This window comes from Equus przewalskii, chromosome 4 (genome assembly GCF_037783145.1).
Source record: "Equus przewalskii isolate Varuska chromosome 4, EquPr2, whole genome shotgun sequence".
In the NCBI taxonomy this organism is placed as follows: Eukaryota; Metazoa; Chordata; class Mammalia; order Perissodactyla; family Equidae; genus Equus; species Equus przewalskii.
Window position 1 is genome coordinate 102,184,451 of NC_091834.1, and position 21,939 is coordinate 102,206,389.

At 42.3% G+C, this 21,939-nt stretch overlaps 1 protein-coding gene across 14 annotated transcripts in view; it reads left to right on the forward strand.

The window, feature by feature from the left end:
• NUB1 (negative regulator of ubiquitin like proteins 1) overlaps nucleotides 1-21,939 on the forward strand; it is a 31,871-nt gene that overhangs the window by 5,486 nt on the left and 4,446 nt on the right. For 6 of the 14 annotated variants that reach the window (XM_070616851.1, XM_070616853.1, XM_070616857.1 and 3 more), the window contains exons 3-12: nucleotides 1,576-1,743; nucleotides 2,686-2,744; nucleotides 3,736-3,806; nucleotides 6,810-6,992; nucleotides 7,667-7,767; nucleotides 9,566-9,672; nucleotides 15,399-15,585; nucleotides 16,580-16,687; nucleotides 17,443-17,595; nucleotides 21,368-21,514. In XM_070616851.1, the coding sequence (XP_070472952.1) occupies nucleotides 1,576-1,743; nucleotides 2,686-2,744; nucleotides 3,736-3,806; nucleotides 6,810-6,992; nucleotides 7,667-7,767; nucleotides 9,566-9,672; nucleotides 15,399-15,585; nucleotides 16,580-16,687; nucleotides 17,443-17,595; nucleotides 21,368-21,514 (1,284 nt within the window). Of the gene's footprint in view, nucleotides 1-1,575; nucleotides 1,744-2,685; nucleotides 2,745-3,735; nucleotides 3,807-6,809; nucleotides 6,993-7,666; nucleotides 7,768-9,565; nucleotides 9,673-15,398; nucleotides 15,586-16,579; nucleotides 16,688-17,442; nucleotides 17,729-21,367; nucleotides 21,515-21,939 lie in introns of all 14 variants that reach the window. The other 8 variants (XM_070616852.1, XM_070616859.1, XM_070616862.1 and 5 more) reach the window with 3 other exon arrangements.

The following is a 21,939-nucleotide window of genomic DNA, read 5'->3' on the forward strand; positions in this document are numbered from 1 at the left end:
ATGGCATTATTGTACGTAACTGAAATTTCTAGAAATTAACATTTGCCTGCTTTTTTAAGTAGAGAAACATTAGTCTTTTTGATAGACATCTGTTATATTGGAAGTACCCTAGCATGGACTTCTCTGCTTTCTCAGTCTGAGTATAATGAGATAAATGATGTGACATTTATCAGGGACTGAGGATTGTCACGAGGGCATCACATTGTCCTGTGTTGTGGCACAATGATGCACTTGGGAGGTGACATCCTTTATTAGGGTCTTAGAATTTCCCATCCTGTGTTCCTGACAGGCCTCACTTTTTAGTTTTTGCTACTCACCTTCTGACCTTTCTTCCTTTTTTTTTTTGCTTGTTATGATCTCTTTGGCTCAGAAACTAGATATGGCATAATAAGAAAGCTATTTTGTCTTTGTCCCCACTTCCTGGCACAGAGCTCCTAAAACCCTTGGAATTTCCCCAGTGGTGAGGGTGATAGGAGCATCTTTTGTTCTAATGAGGCAGTTCTTGGCAGTGGCTTCAGAATGGGGCTAGTCGCCAAAAAGATCAAACTCTTATTAGAAGCTTGAAACTTTCAGCCCTACCCTCCAGCCTTGGGGAGGGAAGAGGGCTGGAGCTTGAGTTAATCACCACTGGCCAGTGATTTAATTAGTCATGTCTACATAGTGGAACCTCCATAAACATCTGAAATGATGGGTTTCGGGGAGCTTCCAGATTAGCAAACACATCTATATGCTGGGAGGGTGGGGCACGCCAACTTCAAGGGACGGAAGCTCCTGCACTCCGGACCCTTCCGGACTCCACCTTCGATACCTCTTCATTGAGATGTTCATTTGTACCCTTTATAATAGACTGTAATCGTATGTATAGCATTTTCCTGAGTTGTGTTGAGTCGTTCTAGCACTTATTATTTTACAGCCAGTACCAGTGATTCAGAATTTTCCATTAAGGAAGTTATTTAAAGTCTAACCTGACGTGTTCTCACAAGTTAGAAAAATTAGAATGTTTTCTCTATTTTTTTTTCTTATTTTCCCCTCCAATGTAGTTGATCAGTTCACTATTCTTTTTTTTTGAGGAAGATTGTCACTGAGCTAACATCGATACCAGTCTTCCTCCACTTTATGTGGGATGCCGCCACAGCATGGCTTGACAAGCAGTGCTAGGTCCGCACCCAGGATCTGAACCTGTGAACCCCGGGCCACTGAAGCACAGTGCACAAACTTAACCACTACACCACTGGGCCAGCCCCTAGTTCATTATTCTTTAAAATAATTTTTTATGTATTGCAGTCACATAGATCAAGGCCCATCTTTCTTTTCCCTGTAGAATAATCCCAATTATTTTCACTTTTTCTCTTGCATCTATTTTCCTGTCTTTTATTTGTTTCTATTTTTCCCTGGATCCTCTCTCCCCTCTATGCCCCTCCTGATGGTGAGCCGTCTGGATGTCACTGTAATAGGGGTGACCGCCACTCACTGGAGTTCTCTGCTGTGGAGTCCTGCATGTGCTCTTCTGTATTTTGCCCCCTTTTTGTTGAGTTGGTACTACATTGATCTGTGTTTTCTGATTTTTCTTCATAGGATCTTGCTAAGAAGTACTCTGACAAGCTAGAATGTTGTGAGAATGAAGTAGAAAAGATAATGGAAGAAATACGTTGCAAAGCAATCGAGCGTGGCACAGGAAATGAACATTATAAAACGACAGGAATTGCTACAATTGAGGTATTTTTACCTCCACGAGTAAGAAAAGTGAGTAATTTCCCCAAATTTATGTAAGGTCTAATGTTTAGTTAATTTAGTGATGTGGTCAAATAAATTATGATTTTTCCTTAAACAGCTACAATCCAAAGTTAAAGTTCTTTTAAGTTATTTTACATGTTGAACATTATCAACCGAAAAGTTAATTTTGTGGATTCTTAAACTGGAATATTTACAAGGTAGATTTGCGCCTCTTAGACCTCCAAAACTTTTCAAAGCTCTGCGTCACACTTTTCTAGAGTTTGAGTGAACATTTAGAAATATCGGGGAATGAGAGAGTACTTGAGGTTTTCTAAAACGGCATGCAGCAGGAAAGGAATTCGTCCCTTTTTCTGTGCTGGCGGAGGTCAGAGGCAGTGTGCATGTTCAGGCCTCTGCTTTGCCAGTAGCAGGGCCCTGGGAAACCAGACCGCCAGTCAGAGCGCAGCGTGATGGGTGAGTGTGGAGGGAGCAGTTTGCCTGGGCTCACAGGCCTCCTGGTGATCCCACGTTTCCTCCTAAGCCCAGCCAGAGGAGGATGAAGAGGCCCCAAAACCATGTCCCCCTTCTCTCTGCTCAGTGGGCATAGTGAAGGGGATGTCTCTTGCACGCTGAGATGGCCCCAGTGCTGGAGCTGGTGGGCCGGGTCGTTGCGTAGCATAGGCCGGTTCCACTGAATAAAGGCTTATGACAAACCCCTCTGAGCAGAGGCTGAAGCCCTTCTCTGGGACCTCACTGCGCTCCCGTGACTGCACGTGGCAAGTTATGTTCAATGACTTCTCCACCATGCATGTGCAGTCTTAGTCCTTGAGCACAGAGAGACCTAAGTATTTACGTCGTCTGATATCAACCTTTCTGATATTATAGACAGGGTAATGACACTGTCTTTTGACTTTTGACACAAAAGTGTCAAATTCAAGTACATTTTATTTTATTTGTCTTATTTTTAAATAGGATAGAAAAAACCGGTTGGAGACCCGATTGCACATCACTGGCAGGGAACTGAGGTCTAAGTAAGTATCTGTGCCCGCTGCCCCGGGTGCTCTCGGCCCTGACGTTGGCCCCTGTCATCCTCCGTGGCTATCCTGTGAGAGAGAGGGCAGGTATTACTAGCCTCGTTTTGGGGAAGGGAAAACTGAGACGTGTTGAGGCTCACACTGGTAGTTAAGGGCAAAGTGAGAACTCAAGACTTGCACCACTCTTCTCCGTTTCCTGGTATACTTGAGATCAGATGGGAACTGCGTGTCCACCACCTAACGGGAACTTGATACGTGTTTGAATCAATGCGTGAGTGATATAAATAGGAGACAGCCTGGTCTTCCCCAGATCAGTAGCTTTGACTTTTATTCCTTAGTGTACTAATAACGTGCTATGACATTCAGCAAAATGTTTTAGCGAATTTCTGGCTGTTGGCCCATCTGTAGAAAGAAAACATACCTGCCTGTCACATACTAGTGAAATTCTAACTTTTGAGGCCTGGTTGGTTATTTTATCCACTTACACATTTTTAAATGGTAAGTGTTGTGAGTACCTCCAGGGCTAGACAGCCCACGTTTCTGAAGCTGATTTTCCTCATATTCTTTGGTCTACATCAGGGCTGTTAGGGATGGATTCAGGAACGATTGTTCATTCAACACACGTGAGCAGAAGGTTGTGTGGAACAGCCCCCTATTGTGGGCTCCTCCAAGGAGACCGCAGAAGGCATAGGGAATGGCTTTTCTCCTGACATGCGGCTAGGGCCTTCCTGTCCACACGGGTACACCACGCCACTGGTCTCCACTTCATGAGGAAACAAGTAGTAAAACAGATAGTTTAAAAAAGGACATTGTCTCTTAAACCATTTCAAACAACTGTCTGGTAAGCTGACTTTATTGTGGAGTGATGTTTGTGAGTCAGTAAATTGAAATACAGAGGGTTTCTGAGTAAAATGTATAAAATGGCTATCATAATTAACGAACAGTGACAAATTTGATTACCTACAGTTTTCATTGGTTTATTTTACAGAATAGCTGAAACCTTTGGATTTCAAGAAAGTTATATCAAAATTGTCATAAATAAGAAACAACTTCAACTAGGTATGTTATGGCAAAGTATGCAGAATTTTTAAATCAAGCTAATATAGAAATAATGACTTTGCATCTTTTTTTCCTCAATCTTCCTTTGTTCACAGATTTTAGTGGCTTTATTGCATATATAATCCAAAATCAGTTATTTCAGGGTTTAATAAAATAAAAATATAAAACAGAAAACTACTTTTCTAGTAAATGTTTTCTGTTTTGTGCTGGTGGGGGAGAAAGACACTCACTATAGGTCTGATAAAATGTGGCAGAATGGAAGTGTAGATGTGCTGAGTGAAATAGGAGTTCCAGTAAATTCTCCCTGAGGGAGAAGAGCTAATGCTGAGTGAGGACAGCAGGGAAGGCTGCCGTGGGAGGTGTTCCAGACCGAGAGAGCCTCATATAGGATCCCAGTGATGTGAATTTGAGGAATTGAAAATGGTCCAGTATGGCTAAGTGTGGAAACTGAGGAGAGGGTAGCGCTTTTTAAGGATGGAGGGCCAGACAGAGGCCACATTGTAAAGGTTATAGCAGTGGTTCTCAGCCAGGGGCAATTTTGCCACCCAGGGGACATTTGGCAATGTCTGGAGACATTTTCGAGTGTTGTGGCTTGGTGGCAGGGCTAGGGGGGAGGTTGTGCTCCTGTCACTTAGTGGTTAGAGGCCAGGGGTGCTGCTGAACATCACGGAAGGCACAGAACAGCCCCCACAACAAAGACTTCCCCAGCCCACAGTGTCAGCAGTGCTGCTGTTGAGAGACCCCGGACTCTGTGAGCCTTATTCAGTATCAGAGCCTCTCTCCTAAGAGAAGTGGAGAGCCATTCGTGCTGGGGAGTGACACCCAATGTATCTGTGTTTTAAAGATCACTTGGCTGCTGTGGGGGAATGGATTTGAAGGAGGCATGAAAGGACTTGGGAGACCAGTTAGTTATGGCGGCAATTCAGGCAAGTACTATAGTCTAATCAGTTTCCAGTAGGTTGGGGTGGCCTGGAGAATCAAGTTCACATCCCAGCTTAGTGTAATGCAGCCTTCACAGCCTAGCCCTAGTCTTCCTTTCCAGCATCACCTCTAGCCGTTTCCCATGTCTGTTATAGATGTCAGAGATATCTTTTCACTCTCATCTAATCTCTTGTTAATTCTGTTTGTGGTATCCTTCATTGAGCAGAAATACTTGATTTTGATGTTATCATATCCCTCAATTTTTCACTTTATCGTTTGTGTTTTAGGAAGTTCTTTCCCTAACCCAGAGCCGCAGGCGTAGGCTTCTGTGTTTTCTTCCTTTAGCTTAATCTGTATGAGTTCTTCAGTCTTCAGAGTCCCCCTTTATATATAAGGATCTGGCTTTATTTTTCATCCAATATCTCACTAAACTTGCTCTTTCCACAGTGCTATTTGGTGCCCCCTTTACGTATATATTCTTTCCGTTTACTTGTAGGTTTTTTCCTGGGCCAGAACCATAGAGTTGTGTTTTTTTAATTGAGATATAATTGACATATACTATTATATTTCAGGTATACAACATATGATTGAATATTTGTATATATTGCAAAACGATCACCACAATAAGTCTAGTTAACATTCATCACCATACATAGTTACAAAATTGTTTTTTTCTTGTGATGAGAACTTTTAAGATCTACTCTCTTAGCAGCGTTCAAATATACAATACAATATTATTAACTACAGTCATATGCTGCGTAACAGCATTTCCGTCAATGATGGACTGCATATGCGATGGTGGTCCCATAAGATTAGTATCATATAGCCTAGGTGTGTAGTAAGCTGTACCATCTAGGTTTGTGTAAGTACACACTATGATGTTCATACAATGGCAGAATTGCCTAATGACTTGTTTCTCAGAACGTGTCCCCATCATTAAGTGACACGTGACTGTATAGTCACCATGCTGTGTATAACGTGCCCAGGAGTTCTTATTTTTTATTTTTATATTTTATTTTATTTTTATTTTATAAATGAAAGTTTGCACCTTTTGACTGCCTTCACCCATAGAGTGTTTTATTTCTGTGGTTTTGTTATAGTTTTAAAATCTAGTAAGGTGAGTCCCTCTCTTGGCTCTTCTTTATCAAGGTGACTTGGCTGTCAGTGGGCCTTTATTTTTCTATATAAATGTTAGAATGATTTTCAAGTTTCTAAAAAAAAAATCAAACTAGAGTTTTCCAGAAATGTGTTCAAATTTGTACATTTATAATTCATAATACTGTTTTGCTATTTTTAAATTTGTTTGCATGTGTATTTACCCTTTTTCATTTTGGTTGTTGTCTGCATCTTTGACTTAATTTTTGTTAGGTTTGTATATTTGATTAATATTTTCACAGAGCCACCTGTTGATTTTGTTAATATTCTCTTTCATTGATTTCTGCCCTTATCTTTATTTCCATTTCATGTTTGAGGAAACTGGGTCCTAGAAGATAAGTAGTTTACTCAGGGCCACAGAGTTGAAAAGGGCGAGAACCCGAGGCCTTTGCTTTGAACTGTTACAGTAAGCTGCCCGTCCCAGTGCCCTGCTGCACTGTGGCTTCTCGTCCACTGCTGTGAATGGGGCGTACTGTTTCTCGAGCTAGAGGGTAGGAAAATTCATGGATTATGCTTTCTCATTTTCCTTTTATATTGCCTAGCACAGAGCTCTCCTTGTAGTAGATTCTCAAATATTTATTGCTTTGATTTGAGCTCTCTTGTAGTAGATTCTCAAATATTTATTGCTTCGATTTGAGCTCTCCTTGTAGTAGATTCTCAAATATTTATTGCTTTGATTTGATCTTACGATGAGAATAAAGACAACTGGAAAGGATAAATGTAGTCAGCTCTGTGTTCCACTGGCTGATTTTATCCACTGGTTAGCAGTAACAGTTACACAAGCGGATTTAAATGTATTCTTACTATGTGGCATGGTGGTTCGTAAGTGCTAATACAGGTTTAAGAGTTCCATTTAACGTGGAGAATGGACTGTTACCCAGTAAATTTAGTAGCTTTTTTTATAATATGCATTTCTGATTTTTACAGGGAGAACACTTGAGGAACAAGGAGTGACACACAATGTCAAAGCTATGGTGCTCGAACTAAAACAGTCTGAAGAGGATACAAGAAAAAATGTCCAGGTTGAAGAAGACGAGCAAAATGAAGCCAAACTAAAAGAAAAAAGAATTCAGAGGACTAAGAGAGGACTGGAGATCCTGGCAGAGAGAGGTACACAGAGCTTTGAGCTTTCAGCTCACTCCAGGACTTAAGGTAGCAGCTGATCATGCCGTCGGGGGCGGGGGGGGTGTCACATTTCTCATTGGCTTTCCTTCCCCAGCAGTCTAACTTTTTTTTTTCCTTTTATTTATTTATTTATTTTAAATATTGGCACCTGAGCTAACAACTGTTGCCAATCTTCTTTTGTTTTTTTTTCCTTCCCAAAGCCCCCCAGTACATAAGTTGTATATGGTAGTTGTGAGTGCCTCTGGTTGTGCTATGTGGGATGCTGCCTCAGCACGGCCTGATGTGTGGTGCCATGTCCGCGCCCAGGATCCAAACCAGTAGAACCGTGGGCTGCTGAAGCAGAGTGTGCGAACTTAACCACTAGGCCACGGGGCTGGCCCTGTGTTTAACATTTTTAATGTCACCATCACTACCTTTTTTTTTTTCTTCTTCTTCTTCTTCTCCGCAAAGCCCCCCAGCACATAGTTGTATATTCTAGTTGTGAGTGCCCCTGGTTGTGCTATGTGGCACATCACCTCATCATGGCCTGATGAGCTGTGCCATGTCCGCGCCGAGGATCCAAACAGGCAAAACCCTGGGTCGCCAAAGCGGAGTGTGCAAACTTAACCACCCTACTTTTTGACATTGAATTAATGGAGTTCCTTTTGGTTTTGTTGCAGCTGAGATGGCGGTGGATCCAGAAACTACACCATACTTAGACATAGCTAACCAGACGGGCAGATCCATCAGAATGCCTCCATCTGAAAGAAAAGTAAGCACTGTAAGAAATGTATGGCTTGTTCTTTGATTTGCTCTCAGAACAGAGGTTGTTTTCTGGTTATTTTATCTTGGAACGTCGTAAAAGATTAGAAACAGTTTTTTGGGTTATTTTCCTTTTAAAGATTTTATTTTTCCTTTTTCTCCCCAAAGCCCCCCAGTACATAGTTGTATCTTTTTAGTTGTGGGTCCCTCTAGTTGTGGCATGTGTGACGCCACCTCAGCATGGCTTGATGAGTGGTGCCATGTCTGTATCCAGGATCCGAACCAGCAAACCCTGGGCTGCCAAAGCAGAGCACACGAACTTAACCACTCGGCCACGGGGCGGGCCCCAGAAACAGTTTTCTGTCTCCAGCTCATACACGGAGAGTGTAGCCACACAGTGGGAAGTTTATACAGCAGGCTCAGCTGGTGATTTTAGTGCCGTGGTACAAGATGGCACCACCCCACTGTCCTGTGGCAGTGACTGAACATTCCCAAGTGATGTGACGCTCTGCCTTCAGCATGAGTGGCTTCCTGCGGGAGTGGCTGTTTGGCGTGGTTTATTTTACTAGAGGGACATGTCCCCTAAAGATGGATCAGAACAGGCGCTGGGGGAACCATGTAGTTTGGGAAAAGGATGACAGGTGGTTCTGCTCTCTCTCCCCTGGCTCCGCATTCCCCCTCGTCCTGTTCTAGAATTTGGAAAAGGTAGGAGGTGGTTTTACCTTTGAATATGTCTAGGGGGTCTTTATAGAAGCACTTTACATCTTGGACCCTGAGATCAATCTCTGAGCTGGAGTCCAGTAGCTTCTTAAAATGAAAAGCTCTAATGACTATGGGTCAAGTTAATTTTAATTTTTCTGTCTTTAAAGGAAAGTTTTGAGTAGGTTCCACTATATGAATTACTCTAAGGATTAAAGTTAAGTTTTAGTAAGAGAATTTTGTAGCTATCAGTGGATTGATGTTTGTTTTTTTAAATGTTGGCGATTGTTTGCCCACTGCTCTCTTTTATTAAATGATGACATCCAGATCTTTTTGGAAAACTTTACAAAATGGAATTATATAAAAATTCAAATCTAGGGGGCCGGCCTGGTGGCATAGTGGTTAAGTTCACATGCTGTGCTTCTGTGGCCCAGGATTTGCAGGTTTGGATCCCAGGTGCAGACCCACACACCACTCATCAAGCCATGCTGTGGTGGCCTCCCGCATACACAATAGAGGAAGATTGGCACCAATGTTAGCTCAGGGACAATCTTCCTCAAGCAAAAAGAGGAAGATTGGCAACAGCTGTTAGCTCAGGGCCAGTCTTCCTCACACACAAAAAAATCTAATCTAAAAATATTAATGAACTTTAAAAAATTTTGAATCAGTTTTTAAAAATTATTTTGGAAATACTAAAGTTGACAAATACTTTAGAAAAAACTTGATTAAGAGTAGAAAGTAAAATGAATGCTCTTTTCAAAAAGGATACAAAGAATATAAGCATTACTGGCTGCCTTTTTTTTTTTTTAATATGTTTAGTTTTACAGAATACTAGAAATAGATCCAAATCAGCAGATACTAAAATAAACTGGCGAAAACAGGGACAGGAGCTGGTTATGACCATATCAGCCACATTAAACAGAGTGCTTGCTTTCCGTGTTTAGGTGAAATAAAGCTTTAATTATGTTTTTCTCAATTTTGGCTTTTAGATTTAGTTGTGACCTTATACTTTATTTCTTTTTTTTTACTTTGATTTCTTTAGACTTAATATGTTTTTAATATAATTTGTTTTATTATAGTTTATAGTGATGTTTTTTTAAATCCTTATTTTTTCCTAGGCCCTTGTGTTAGCTATGGGATATCATGAGAAGGGCAGAGCTTTCCTGAAAAGAAAAGAATATGGAATAGCCTTGCCATGTTTGTTGGACGCTGACAGATATTTCTGGTAGGCTCTTTTGTACTTGGTGAATACCAGTTTTAAGGAAGATGGCCCAAATTATACAAAGCACCCTCCCTCCCAACCCCCATACACTTCAGACTTCAGGTTTTCACTCAAGATGCTTAATGTAAAAGAGTAGTTACGGCGTAGACCAATTTGTGAGCTGTGTCTTCCCTTCATGTTTCTAATTGATCTCTCTTCCCCGGAAAGAATTTTATAAACATATGTGCTTATTTTTTTACAAGCATGTAGAATATCACATCTGTTTTTGTAATGTGTTGTCAGACTGAACTATCCATCATAAAGTCCCCATCAGCTTTTCACTTAAAGGTTTTGGGGTGGACATTGCTGATCATTCTCGAAATCCATTGTTTCGTTAGCAGCTGCAAAATGGAGCTACTTTATTATTCCCTCTGCATTTATTGCTGGAATTCTTTTGAAAAGAATTCTTTTTCCTCATTAGCTCTTTTCTTATACTGAGGTGCAGTCTGCACAGAGAGACAGAATAAAATGCTTGGTTCTTTCTCCTTATTTTCTTACTTTCGGAATAAATGAATTGCTTCCTTGGCATCCTCCCAAGATGACATCACCAGTGAGGTTTCCTTTTCTTTTTTTTTTTTAAAGTATCAGTATGAGCTCATGGATTTTAACACATTTGACGTACTTCAAAACCCAGTGCTTAAATTGGCCAGCTTCAGCCAGCAGGCAGGTCCTGCGTCCTTCTGACCTACTGCTAGTAGGCTCTGGTCTCTGGTGGCAAAAAGTGGTCCAGACTCATCTTGGACATTTCCTGCCCCAGCCCAGCAGTCCGCAGTTTCCCAGGGACTCCTGGTTCCTCTTCATGGGAAATGGCACAGGGAGCCTAAAATCCAGGCAATGAAATATTTGAAGAAGAGACATGATGTTTGCAAATAGTCAAAAGGAAACAACTTTGGTGTTATTTTTTTTTCCATTTCGGTAAATTCCTGAGGTATACTTCAAGAAGATAAATACAAATGTTGACAGTTTGATGACTGTATTGGCAGCTCCCTTGGATTTCAAGTAAACTAACTTAATCAAAAAGGGGCATTTATTGTCTCAAATATCTGGGAGGAGGAGGCAAAGCTGGAAGTAACTAGAACAAGGGCTTGGTGCCCTAGGGTTTTCTTACTCTGCCGCTTTGTTTCTGCTTCTTGCTGAATGTCGGTTTCATTCTCTGCTGCAGACAGCGCAGGCTGTGAGTTAGGTCCTTAAAATTCAGGTAAATTTCTCATTCCCTTCATAATTGTTTCTAATTTTTTATTTATAGTAAACTTTAAACATATGTAAAAAGACACTAATATAATGAATTCCCATATACTTATAATCGTGATTCTGCACTTATCAAGATATGGTTATGCTGGTTCATCTGTATGAGCCGTTCTCAGTTTTTTTTACTCTGGACAAATCCTCGAAATCATTTTCAGGTCTCAGGGAACCCCTGAATAAAAATAACTGTATCTTCAGTTCATGGTATGTTAATGTTCAGTAAGTAGTAGATATAATAATCCATTAATAATTGTCAGTACCTTTTTAAGGAGCAAGTGACATTTTTTCTGAGGATCTGTTTATTCAGGCCAACTTAGTTGCGTAAGTTTTATGTGAGTGCCCTCTCTTTGTCAGGATATCAGCTCTAAGGCAATCAGTAGTGGAGGGGGAAGAAACTTCAGTGGTTCTATTTCCTTTCCTACTTGATGTTTTTCTACTTTCTCCAAGTGGCTACAAGTTCAAGCACAACTTTCTGTTACACATCGAGGGGTATGGTATGGAGTATGACCAGGAGTAGTTTCTTTCCCTATTTAAAACTGAAAATGGGAGTTCTGCTTTTGGCCAAGAAGGAGTAACAAGGTCTGGATTTACTCTCTTACCTGAAACAACCAGAAAACTGGGCAAAATGTATGAAAATGTCGGTTATCTGACAATGCAGGACAGTTTCCCCTGATGTGGGGAAACAAACGAGGGGAGCCCTGTGATGGCCTCAGCTCACTGCCTGGAGAGAGCTTCCAGGCTGCAGTGCAGGGAGGAGAAACCCACGCAGAACCTCATGCCTCCCCTGAGCTGAAGAGACAGAGATAGGAATCTAGGGAGGCTGAAGCAGTGAGAGGGGTGCCCTGCCTGAGGGAGTGCATTGGAGAGTTTCAGGGGGTCCCCTGTGGCCCCTGAGTCATGATCAGCACAGGCATGGGGAAATCACCACCTGAGAGAAAAGAACAATCTTCAGAGTTCCCAGAGAGTCAAGAATAATTTCTGTTCCCACCAGCCAGAGTGGAAAACTTTGTGATCACAGGGCATTGGAAAGAGAATTCAAAAGGACATTGCCTCAGTAGTAAGACAAAATTAGTCCTAAAGGCTGCTCTGGTCCCACGTAACAAAGCTTAAGGGTAAGCCTTAAAAGGATCACACAGTTTTCAAGTAACACATTTTTAACTGCTTCCCAGAGCTCACCTGTATTTATAGCAATACAGAAATATCCAACATCCAATTAAAAATTAACAGGCATACAAAAAAGCAAGAAAATATAACACATAACGAGGAGACAAATCAGTCAACAGAAACAGATCCAGAAGTGACACAGAAGATAAAATTAGTAGACAAGGACGTTAAAACAGTTCTAATGACCATGTTCTATATAGTCAAGAAGGTAGAGGAAGGGTGGAGTGTATATTTTTTTTTTTATTAAAGATTTAATCTTTTTCCTTTTTTTCCCCAAAGCCCCCTGGTACATAGTTGTATATTCTTAGTTGTGGGTCCTTCTAGTTGTGGCACGTGGGACGCCGCCTCAGTGTGGCTTGATGAGCAGTGCCATGTCCACGCCCAGGATTCGAACTGACGAAACACTGGGCTGCCTGCAGCCAAGCGTGTGAACTTAACCACTCGGCCACGGGGCCGGCCCCGGGTGGAGCATGTTAAATAGAGACATGGAAGGTACACAAAAGACCCCATTGGAATTGAAGAGACGAACAATACAATGTCCAAGATGAAAAGCACACTGGGTGGGTGGGATTAACTGCAGATTAGACATAGCAGAAGAAAAGATTAATAAATGTGAAGACAAAGCAATAGAAATGATCCAACGTGAAACAGAAAAAAGACCCCCAAAAATGAAGAGAACATCCACAAGCTGTGGGACAACTTCAGACAGCCTAATATAAGTGTAATTGGAGTCCCTGAAAAAGGCAGGTGGGACAGAAAAAGTATCTGAAGAGGTAATGGCCAAAATTTTTCCCAGTTTGAGGAAAACTGTAAACCCCTAGATACAAGACCCTTAATGAACCTCGAGTACAAGAAATATGGAAAAAAGAATACCAGGCACATTATCATGCAATTCCTTAAAGCCAGTAATAAAACTAAAAATGACTTTTTAGCCACGCTTTCTTAAAAAGGAAAAAGGGGGGCCGGCCCCATGGCCAAGTGGTTAAGTTCACATGCTCTGCTTTGGCGGCCCAGGGTTTCACCGGTTTGCATCCTGGGCATGGACATGGCACCACTCATCATGCCATGCTGAGGCGGCGTTTCACATACCACAACTAGAAGAACCCACAACTAAAAGTATACAACTATGTACCTGGGGGCTTTGGGGAGAAAAAGGAAAAATAAAATCTTTAAAAAAAAAAAGGAAATAAGCTTAGCTTATCTTTCTTGAAATTAGTATCTTTATTTTATGTAAAGCTTTAAAACTCGTGAGGCAAATCTAATAAATTTCTGTTAAATAACTGACTTAAGCCCAAATGGGATTTAATTTTTCTAAGGCTGGGTTGAGTAGCTTTTATTTAAATAAATGTACATTAATTAATGTTTTTAACTGAAAACTTATTGACTGTTGAATATTAAAGCTACTAAAACCATAAACCAAAGTAATATTAATAAAACAATACTCAAAGACACAATTTTATAAAAGGCTTTAAAAAAACCTTTTTTTCTGAGTGACACGATCAGCTTCAAATATAGCCCTAACAGTTTCAAATTATTATATACGAGTATTGATTTTGTAATCTCTCTTATAGGCCTATGTATGAATAAAAGTGTTATTTTTAAAACTAAAAGAATAAAACGTACCTCTTTAGCATGAGACCTGTGATTGGTTTTGGGGTTTTTTTTGCCTCGCAAGTACTCAATTCTCGGTCAAACTTGTACCCATGATTTTATTTTTAACTGAAACGAGGCAATTTCTGGCCTGTTCTTGATTCTTACTGAACATGAATGAGCCTATTCACACATCTGAGACACTGAAAACTGTGGCAGATGTCCCTGCTTTCCTGTGAACGGCACGGTAGTCTTCTCTCACAGAAACAGGTGTCTAGCGATAGGTCAGCGAGCCTCACTTTGAGTGTGAGATCAGACCACAGTCCACAAGCTGCTTCCTCTTCCCTCGAAGTCAGGTTCTCAGGCTGAGCAAAAGATTCGGAGAAAGTGCTCCTACCCAGTCAGACACTGGTGTGTGTGCATGTGTGTCAAATATGGTGTATGTGTCATAAAACATTCACAAAGAATAAAAATGTTGAAAGAGACAACAAATAAATATGAAAGTCCTTCTCTGATGTGTTTTCTTGTGCCCCGTGGATTGTCTCGTGCGAGCCCTGGAGTACAGCCCTTCCACTCAGTGGACTGCTGCTGTAAGCGTCCGTGACAACACCAGATTTCTTTCGGTTTTTCTTTTTTTTCCCAAGCAGATTTTGATGGGCAAGATGGGACGCTTGAGGGCATGTAGATTTTGTAATTTTATACAAGAGCAGTCTTATGTTTAGTAGAATACCAATGAAGACAAACAGATGAGACCTTTAAAGTTTGTTAATGTATAAAATGCCTGGTTCCAAATGTTTTCCTTGCTTATTGAAGAGAGAGTTCAAACTTGAGACCTCTATTTGCATTATGAATTTCTAACAATCACAATTTAAAATCAAAATAAATAATGATGTTGACCATCTTTGTCAACATCCTGTTACCTTGTCTGTCTTTCCCTTTCTCTGGGCAGGGGTTCAGCCTGCTGCCACAGCTACCAGGTAGCATTTAGCCTGCACTTTGGCCCCCATATCAACTAGGCATTTAGAGTCTGGCATTTTCTGGATTGTTTTTCTTGCCTGCTTGAATGTAACTGGACATGAATGTCTTGTCAGAATCCTCATCATTTAAGGCATTCATAGTAAGTAGTGATTTTTTTTTGGCGTATCTTTAAAGCATTGGTTTTCAACTTTGGCTATTCATTAAAATAACCTGGGGAGATTTTAGAAATACAAGGTCCAGGACCCACCTCCAGAGGTTTCTGTTAGAATTGATCCAAATGGGTCCCAGCATCAGTATTTCAAAAAAAAAAGAAAAGAAAAAGAAAACTTCCTCACATCCAGGTGATTCTAATTTGCAGTCGAGGTTGGAAACCACTGCTTTAAAGCATGGTCTCCCTCTGTTCGCTGAGGGGTTCTGATGCTGTGGCCCCGATTTCTATTTCCTCCTGAGCCTCTTTCCCGAAATAGCGGGGTGGGGGGTGTGTTTGTGTCCTGAGGCATATGATGTTAAACTGCTATCCCTGAGCCCTAACTGCTTTTTCCCCTGAATCTGAAGGATTCAGATTATAAATATGGCTCCCTTCATAAACATTGGTATCTCTGTTTTAGAGCAGTCTTTGGAAATACGCCAAAAACTGGAAAGGAATTCCAGTAATTCACAAAAAGCTTTTTAATGCTGCTTTTCAGTAATGTCATTTCCTTTCTCTCCACCAGTGAGTGTTGCCCAGAACTACTGGATACGGTAGATAACTATGCAGTGCTCCAGTTGGATATAGTGTGGTGTTACTTCCGCTTGGGACAACTGGAATGCCTTGATGATGCAGAAAAAAAATTAAACTTGGCCCAGAAATGCTTTAAAAATTGTTATGGAGAAAATCATCAGAGACTGGTCCACATAAAAGTATGTTACTGTAATTTGTTTTATGTATTATTGAGCCCATTTCTAGAATTTTAGTTTATTCCTGTTAAAGTATTTAGACTGCTGCCAAAAGTTGATTTTTTATAGTAGTATGTAATGTGCTCTTTTAAAGCTATATGTATATTTATTTTTTATATGTATGTTTTATATATATATATATATATATATATATTTTTTTTTTTTTTTTTTTTCTTTTTGGTGGGGAAGATTGTCCCTGAGCTAACACCTGTGCCAAACTTTATATGTGGGATGCCACCACATCATGGCTTGGTGAGCAGTGTTTGGTCCGTACCCGGGATCCGAACCTGTTAACCCTAGTCTGCCAAAGCGGAGCACATGTACTTAGCCACTATGCCACCAGGCCAGCCCCTTTTTAAGCTGTATTTTAACAGGATTGTTAAACGTTTTATAAGTTGGGCTGTTACTTTGGTCTCTGCAGGGTTTAGCACAGAGGAACACTGCTCTCTAGTCCTAGAACCCCACTGATCAGTCTGACTGAGAGAGCTGGTGACTGTGTTTGTAGAGTCTAATAAAAGATTTAAATGTGGAGAACAGATATTGTGAACAGTAACAGTTCACATGAATGAGTCACAGCTCAAGAACCGTGATTTGAATAAGGATTTTTCTAAGGTGATTTCCACAAGTCATCAGAATTCTGCTTGGGAATTGCAAGGCAACACACGATATTCCTGCTTTGGGTTTTTGCATACTTTCCTCTATTTTGCATACTTCCCTCAAAAGGGCCACTGTCCTGGGGGTCTGGAGAGAGGTTTCTGACATTGTTTCTTCTCTGTGGGACAGGGATGTCATTCTACCCTGAGATCTTCACTTTTGCCGTCAGCAATAGTGAAGATATACACATTTTAGTAATGCCATTTTGCCCTTGGGGAGATGAAGGGAATTACAGGTGTGAGTAGTAAAGACCTATAATTAGAAATAAGACAGTTTTATCCCTTTTTTCCCCCAATAATTTTAGGGAAATTGTGGAAAAGAGAAGATACTGTTTTTAAGACTTTACTTGCTTCAGGGTATCCGAAATTATCTCAGTGGGAATGGTGAAGTGGCTTGTGACTATCTCAGTAAGGTAAGCAAATGCACACTCCAAAGTTGTAACCATTTGCACCTACGTTTTTTTTAAATCCCCAGAAGTTAAGTATTTTATAAACTCAGTAGTTAGTGACTTGTGAGGAACATGCCTCTCTCGCCCATTCCCTCTCCTGCACATGTACCATAAACGTATCTGTATTTGTTAGGGTTACAGGCAAGATGCTCAGAAAGGCAGGGACTTTGATTGACTGCAAGTTTCCCTGTCCCTCATCTAGTCGGCTAGAGGTGAGCGGGCCAGGGCAGGGGAGCCTCATGTGGCAGCCAAGGCAGCGCCTGTCAGTGCCTCTTCCAGTCAGCAGAGGGGGCAGGAGAGTCCAGGGTAAGCCTCTTCAGAGAGGAGACCCAGAAGTTGCGCCTGTCACTTCTGCGTGCCATTGGCCTAGACTTAACCACCTGGCTACACCCAGCTCAAGGGAGGGTGATAAATGCCGTGTGCACAGCTCAACCCTGGGGGATTTTACTAAAAAAAGGAGGAGATAACGGACACCAGCCCCTCCCGCAATACTCAGCCTATTTTCTCATGTTATATTACATAAAGTCATGTGAGCAGAGAAAGTGGTGGCCGTTTGCGTTCGTACGAGTTGGTAATAGGTCACATTTAGAGTTTTTATCTAAAATCTGACATGCCCTAATTCACATTGAGTACTGTCTAATTTTCCTTTGCCTTTAGCTTGGTGTTAAGCTTTAATGTTGCTGTAGTTGCATGATTCTTATATTTTTCCCTGTCTATAGGCACATCAACTCTTTAAAGAGCTATATATCGATCCAACAAAAGTTGACAATTTGTTGCAGTTGGGATTTACTGCCCAGGAAGCCCGGCTTGGCCTGAGGGCATGTGACGGGAATGTGGATCACGCAGCCGCCCACATTACCAACCGCAGAGAGGTACCTTACCGTGGGCTCGGCGGCGCTTGTCAGCCTGTGCCTTTGAGTAGGTGTGCAACTTGAGGCAGAGCAGGCCTGTTTCTGAAGGGCCCTAGCTCTCGGATATGAAAGAACAGAAAAAGATAATTCCATAGTAGGTATTGACAACAGGGAACTCTCTATCACCTCAGACCGGGAAGTCAGGAGAAACTTGTCCCTTTTGATTGAGTCAGTTTTCAGACAGCACAATTTCCTTAGTTTTATTTCTTGTTATGGTGACAAGTAGTTCATAAGTTATCCAAGCAGTCTGCTTTCTCTTTTTTTTTTACTATAGTATATTTCTAGAAACTGTTTTATAGGGGGTGTGTTTTCCCATAGGGCCATTGTTATAATTTGGGATGGCATTCTTGCCTAGAAACATGTCACATCATAGGAACAATTAACATTATATTATGAAAGTAAAGGGACGAAACTATAGTCATTTAAAACAATTAGAAATAAGGGTTGGGGAGTGGGTGACATAGGGGAAGGGGATGAAGAGGTACAGACTTCCAGTTATAAAATTAATAAGGCGTGGGGATATAATGTACAGCACAGGGAATATAGTTGGTAATATTGTAATCACTTTGTATGGTGACTGATGGTAACTCGTCACAGTGATCATTTCATAACATATATAAATATCAGATCACGATGATGTGCGCCTGAAACTAATAGGACATTGTATGTCAGTTATACTTCAATAAAAAAATAAACATTTAGAAATAAGTACAGTAAAAAAACTTTACAATTTTGGAGTTAGAAGGAATCTTACCATGTCTAATATGCCTAGTTTTACAAAAGAGAAAACCGGGGCTCAGAGTTTTCTGGGGTCATGGGTCAAATCAGTGGTAAAATCTAAACTAAGACTGGTTTTCTCATGCACTTTCCATATTGCATATTCCATTGGAGAATAGCATTCTGATGAGTTTTTACAAAGGGTTCTGAAAAGCCAAGAGATTTATAAAGTGGTGAAAGGTACCACTTCACTTCCTAAATAGCAAAAATAAATGTTTTTAAAAAAATAGTGGAGTCGTATCAGACGTGCATGTAATGAATTAAGCTATGAGCCCTTGGGAAAAAGAAAGGAAAACAACTGTATATATAGTGCAGTTGGCCCTGCTCACTCTTCACTCAGTGGGTGTGTGTTAGTTAGGATGCTTTTGGTTGAAAGCAACAAAACGCCCAATTCACACTGGCTTAAACACACAGGAAAAAGGGCGGGGGAGGAATTTACTGGCCTACCTACTTGTAAAGAGCCCAGGGGTGGGATGGATCTCAGGTGAGTTGATTCACTGGCTTCACCCTGTCCCTGAGTTCCTGGTGTCTGTCCGTCTGTCCCCTCTGTGTTATCACTGTCATCCCATCACACTAAGAATATGGGTCCTGGAATCCTCAGAGAAATCCTGAGATGCTCGCTGACTGGCCCCCCTTGAGCCAGCCACTGTGGCCAAGGGAATGCCGAGACCTGATTCGACCGGTCGGCCCAGACACAGGGAGCCGGGTCAGCCTCCTGCACCTCAGGGAGGGCAGACCAGGGCCGTGTCCCATGGAGCATAAGCTCCCAGGAGTCTGCTGCCCTCTCAGTGCCCAGGCTCTGGGTTTGGGCCTCTCAACTCTAGAAGCTTGTCATTTTTGTACATTGTGGCCCTGAGTGCAGACCAGATTCGCATCTGGCCACAGAAACGGAGACTCAAGAAACCGAGATCACTTGCAGTGCTGGCGTCCTAAGAGGCTGCGAACCACAGCGTGGCAGCTGCTTCCTCAGGTTTTCACTGCTCTTTTTGCCCATACGTAGCTGTTCACCCTGAGTTTAGGACATAATTCTCTCACGTAAGGTTTGATTCTACTGTACCCATGAAATACTTCAATGCAGTACTCACTGTCATTTCTTTGGCCTGTTGTATTTTTCTAATACTTTCTAAGAAAAGTATCAGAAAGTACTTTAATTTCCTCATGTTTATCTACATGACTAAAAGAAAACTGACTTAGACATTTGTAATTAAAGAAAAAGCATTCTTTGGGACTCCAACGTGTCAGATCTGAATTAGAGAATGCCTGAAGCCTGTGACTGCTGGATGGCAGGGTCTTTCTCTGCTTGAATGTTTTGCATGTTTCTTAGCCTTTTGAAATATAAATGGAAGAAGCTGGAATTGAAAGCAGAGGATGGGCGGGGTAAAGGCATTTTACATGGGGTGCATGTGTGAATAAAAGTCGAAATGCGAGTGACACAGAATAATTTTGCTGACCTGTGTGGCTGGAGTAGGTGAGGGCAGCTTGGAGGTGTGGGGGCCAGGGAGTTGGAGGCCTGCCTGTGAGAATAAGGCACTGGGCCCGCTTGGATCGAGGACGGGGCCGCTCTGGGTTTGGAGTAGGTGGGTGAGATGACCAAGCCTGTTGCCTGTGCAAAAAGGGTTGGCGGGGGGAGACTGGCCTAGGAGGCAGTTAGAGGATGTCAAGGAGGTAGAGACAAGGAGAAAGGCCTGTTGCAGATGAAGTGGCGGTGAAGGGCGCTGGCTGGCAGAGCCACGATGCCATGGTCAGTCCGGGTTGCTCACTGGTAGGTTCTCCCATGTTGTGCACAGGAAGTTACGGTATAAGGAGCCCGCAGCCCTGGAAAGGCTTTGGACAGTTACTCTGTTCTACCTAGTCCTGCTGCTGGCTCGGCGTGTTTGGTTCCACGGAGACGATGGAAACTCACTTTTCTTCCTAAGAGATGAGGCCACGTTCCTGCTGTCAGAGTGCAGAAGGGGCACTTGTTATTTGGGCTGAGCCATGGAGGTAGGAATAGATATGGCAAAGGAGAAAAAGCTGTTTTCTTCGCTCTTCTCGCTGTGTCAGGGCGAGGACTGACCATCTCCGGAACTGTGCAGAAGCCTCGTCCCAGCTCTGTCGGTGACGACTTTGGCCAGCTCATTTAACTTTCTCGAGAGATTTCTGTCTTCTCATTGGCAAAATGATGAGGTTGGATTAAATTAATGGTTTTTAAACTTGTTTTAGTGTAGTTGTTTTTTAAGCAGCAAAATTCCTTTTTTTAAATATTTGTTTTCAAAATAAATTCAGAACTCTCCTGGCTGGGGCTGGGATGGGAGAGGAGAGGAGACTAGAGCCGTCCGCACCCCATCTCAGGCTCTTAGGGCACCACCAGACAGCCCCGAGACTCAGGCTTGAGAACCATCGGATTAGATGACCTTTGTCACCTGATGTTGAGCATCCTGGGAGTTTTAAACAGACTAATAGGCCCTAGAAGGCCCCTAAGTCTTTGCTTCCAGAGTGTGGTCAGTGGATCAGCAGCCTTCCCATCACCCAGGACCTACACACACACATTCAGAGTCACATTTTAGCAAGCTCCCAGGTGATTCATCAAAGGCTGAGAAGCCCTCCAACCCACGCAGGAAGCTCTTCGCCGTCCCTGGAAGAGGGCCCATCCGTCTCCCTCTGGGACAGGCAGCCATGAGCTTGCTGGTGCCGATTGGCCTGTGCTGGGGCTGGGTGATGGTAAGTGTGAGGTGTTCCCTTCTCCACCTGGACTGAGGTCTCCAGCTCCCACTGGTCTGCCCCGGAGCAGCACCCCTGGTCTCTGCCCTGGGAGCCCTCATGCGCTTACTGGGGGAGACAGGTAGAGAGAGGCTCCCCTCTCTTCCTTTGTTTTTCACTTTGCCTGGCAACCCTGGGAATCCTTCAGAGCACAGATTGAGAAGGCTTTCTACACACTCTGAATTCCTAACTCAGTGACTTTGCTTTTTTCCTAAAGGAATTGGCCCAAATAAGGAAAGAGGAAAAAGAGAAGAAAAGACGCCGCCTAGAAAACATAAACTCTTTGAAAGGAATGGGCTACTCCACCCATGCAGCCAGGCAGGCTCTCCATCAGGCCAGCGGGAACCTGGACGAAGCGCTGAAGGTAACGGCTCCCTGCCGGGCCTCTTGGCCTGCCCTGAGCACCTGCCTCGGGCCCAGGGCCCCCCTTCGATGAAGCTCCCCTCCAGAGGGTGTCCCTCCCTGGTGCACAGAGCCCCGCTCCTTGAATGAGGGCCTTCTTCCTCATTCCTGGTTTGGATCTAAGGGCCAGAGCTCTCTTGTTCTCCACCCAGTGACAGAGCTAGAATGACGGGCCCCACCTCGTGCCTGTCCACAAGCCAGCAGAACCCGCAGGCAGAAGTTTGTGTGAGGTTTCTGTTTGCAATAGGAGTTTAACAGTAACATGGAAGAAGAAAATGGTGATTAAAGCTTTAGTATAACTTTCTCAAGTTAAAATGTTTTATTTGAATATCTAGTTTTATTTTATTTAGTCAGTAGTAGTACATATTGGCAAAGGGGCTTTTTAAA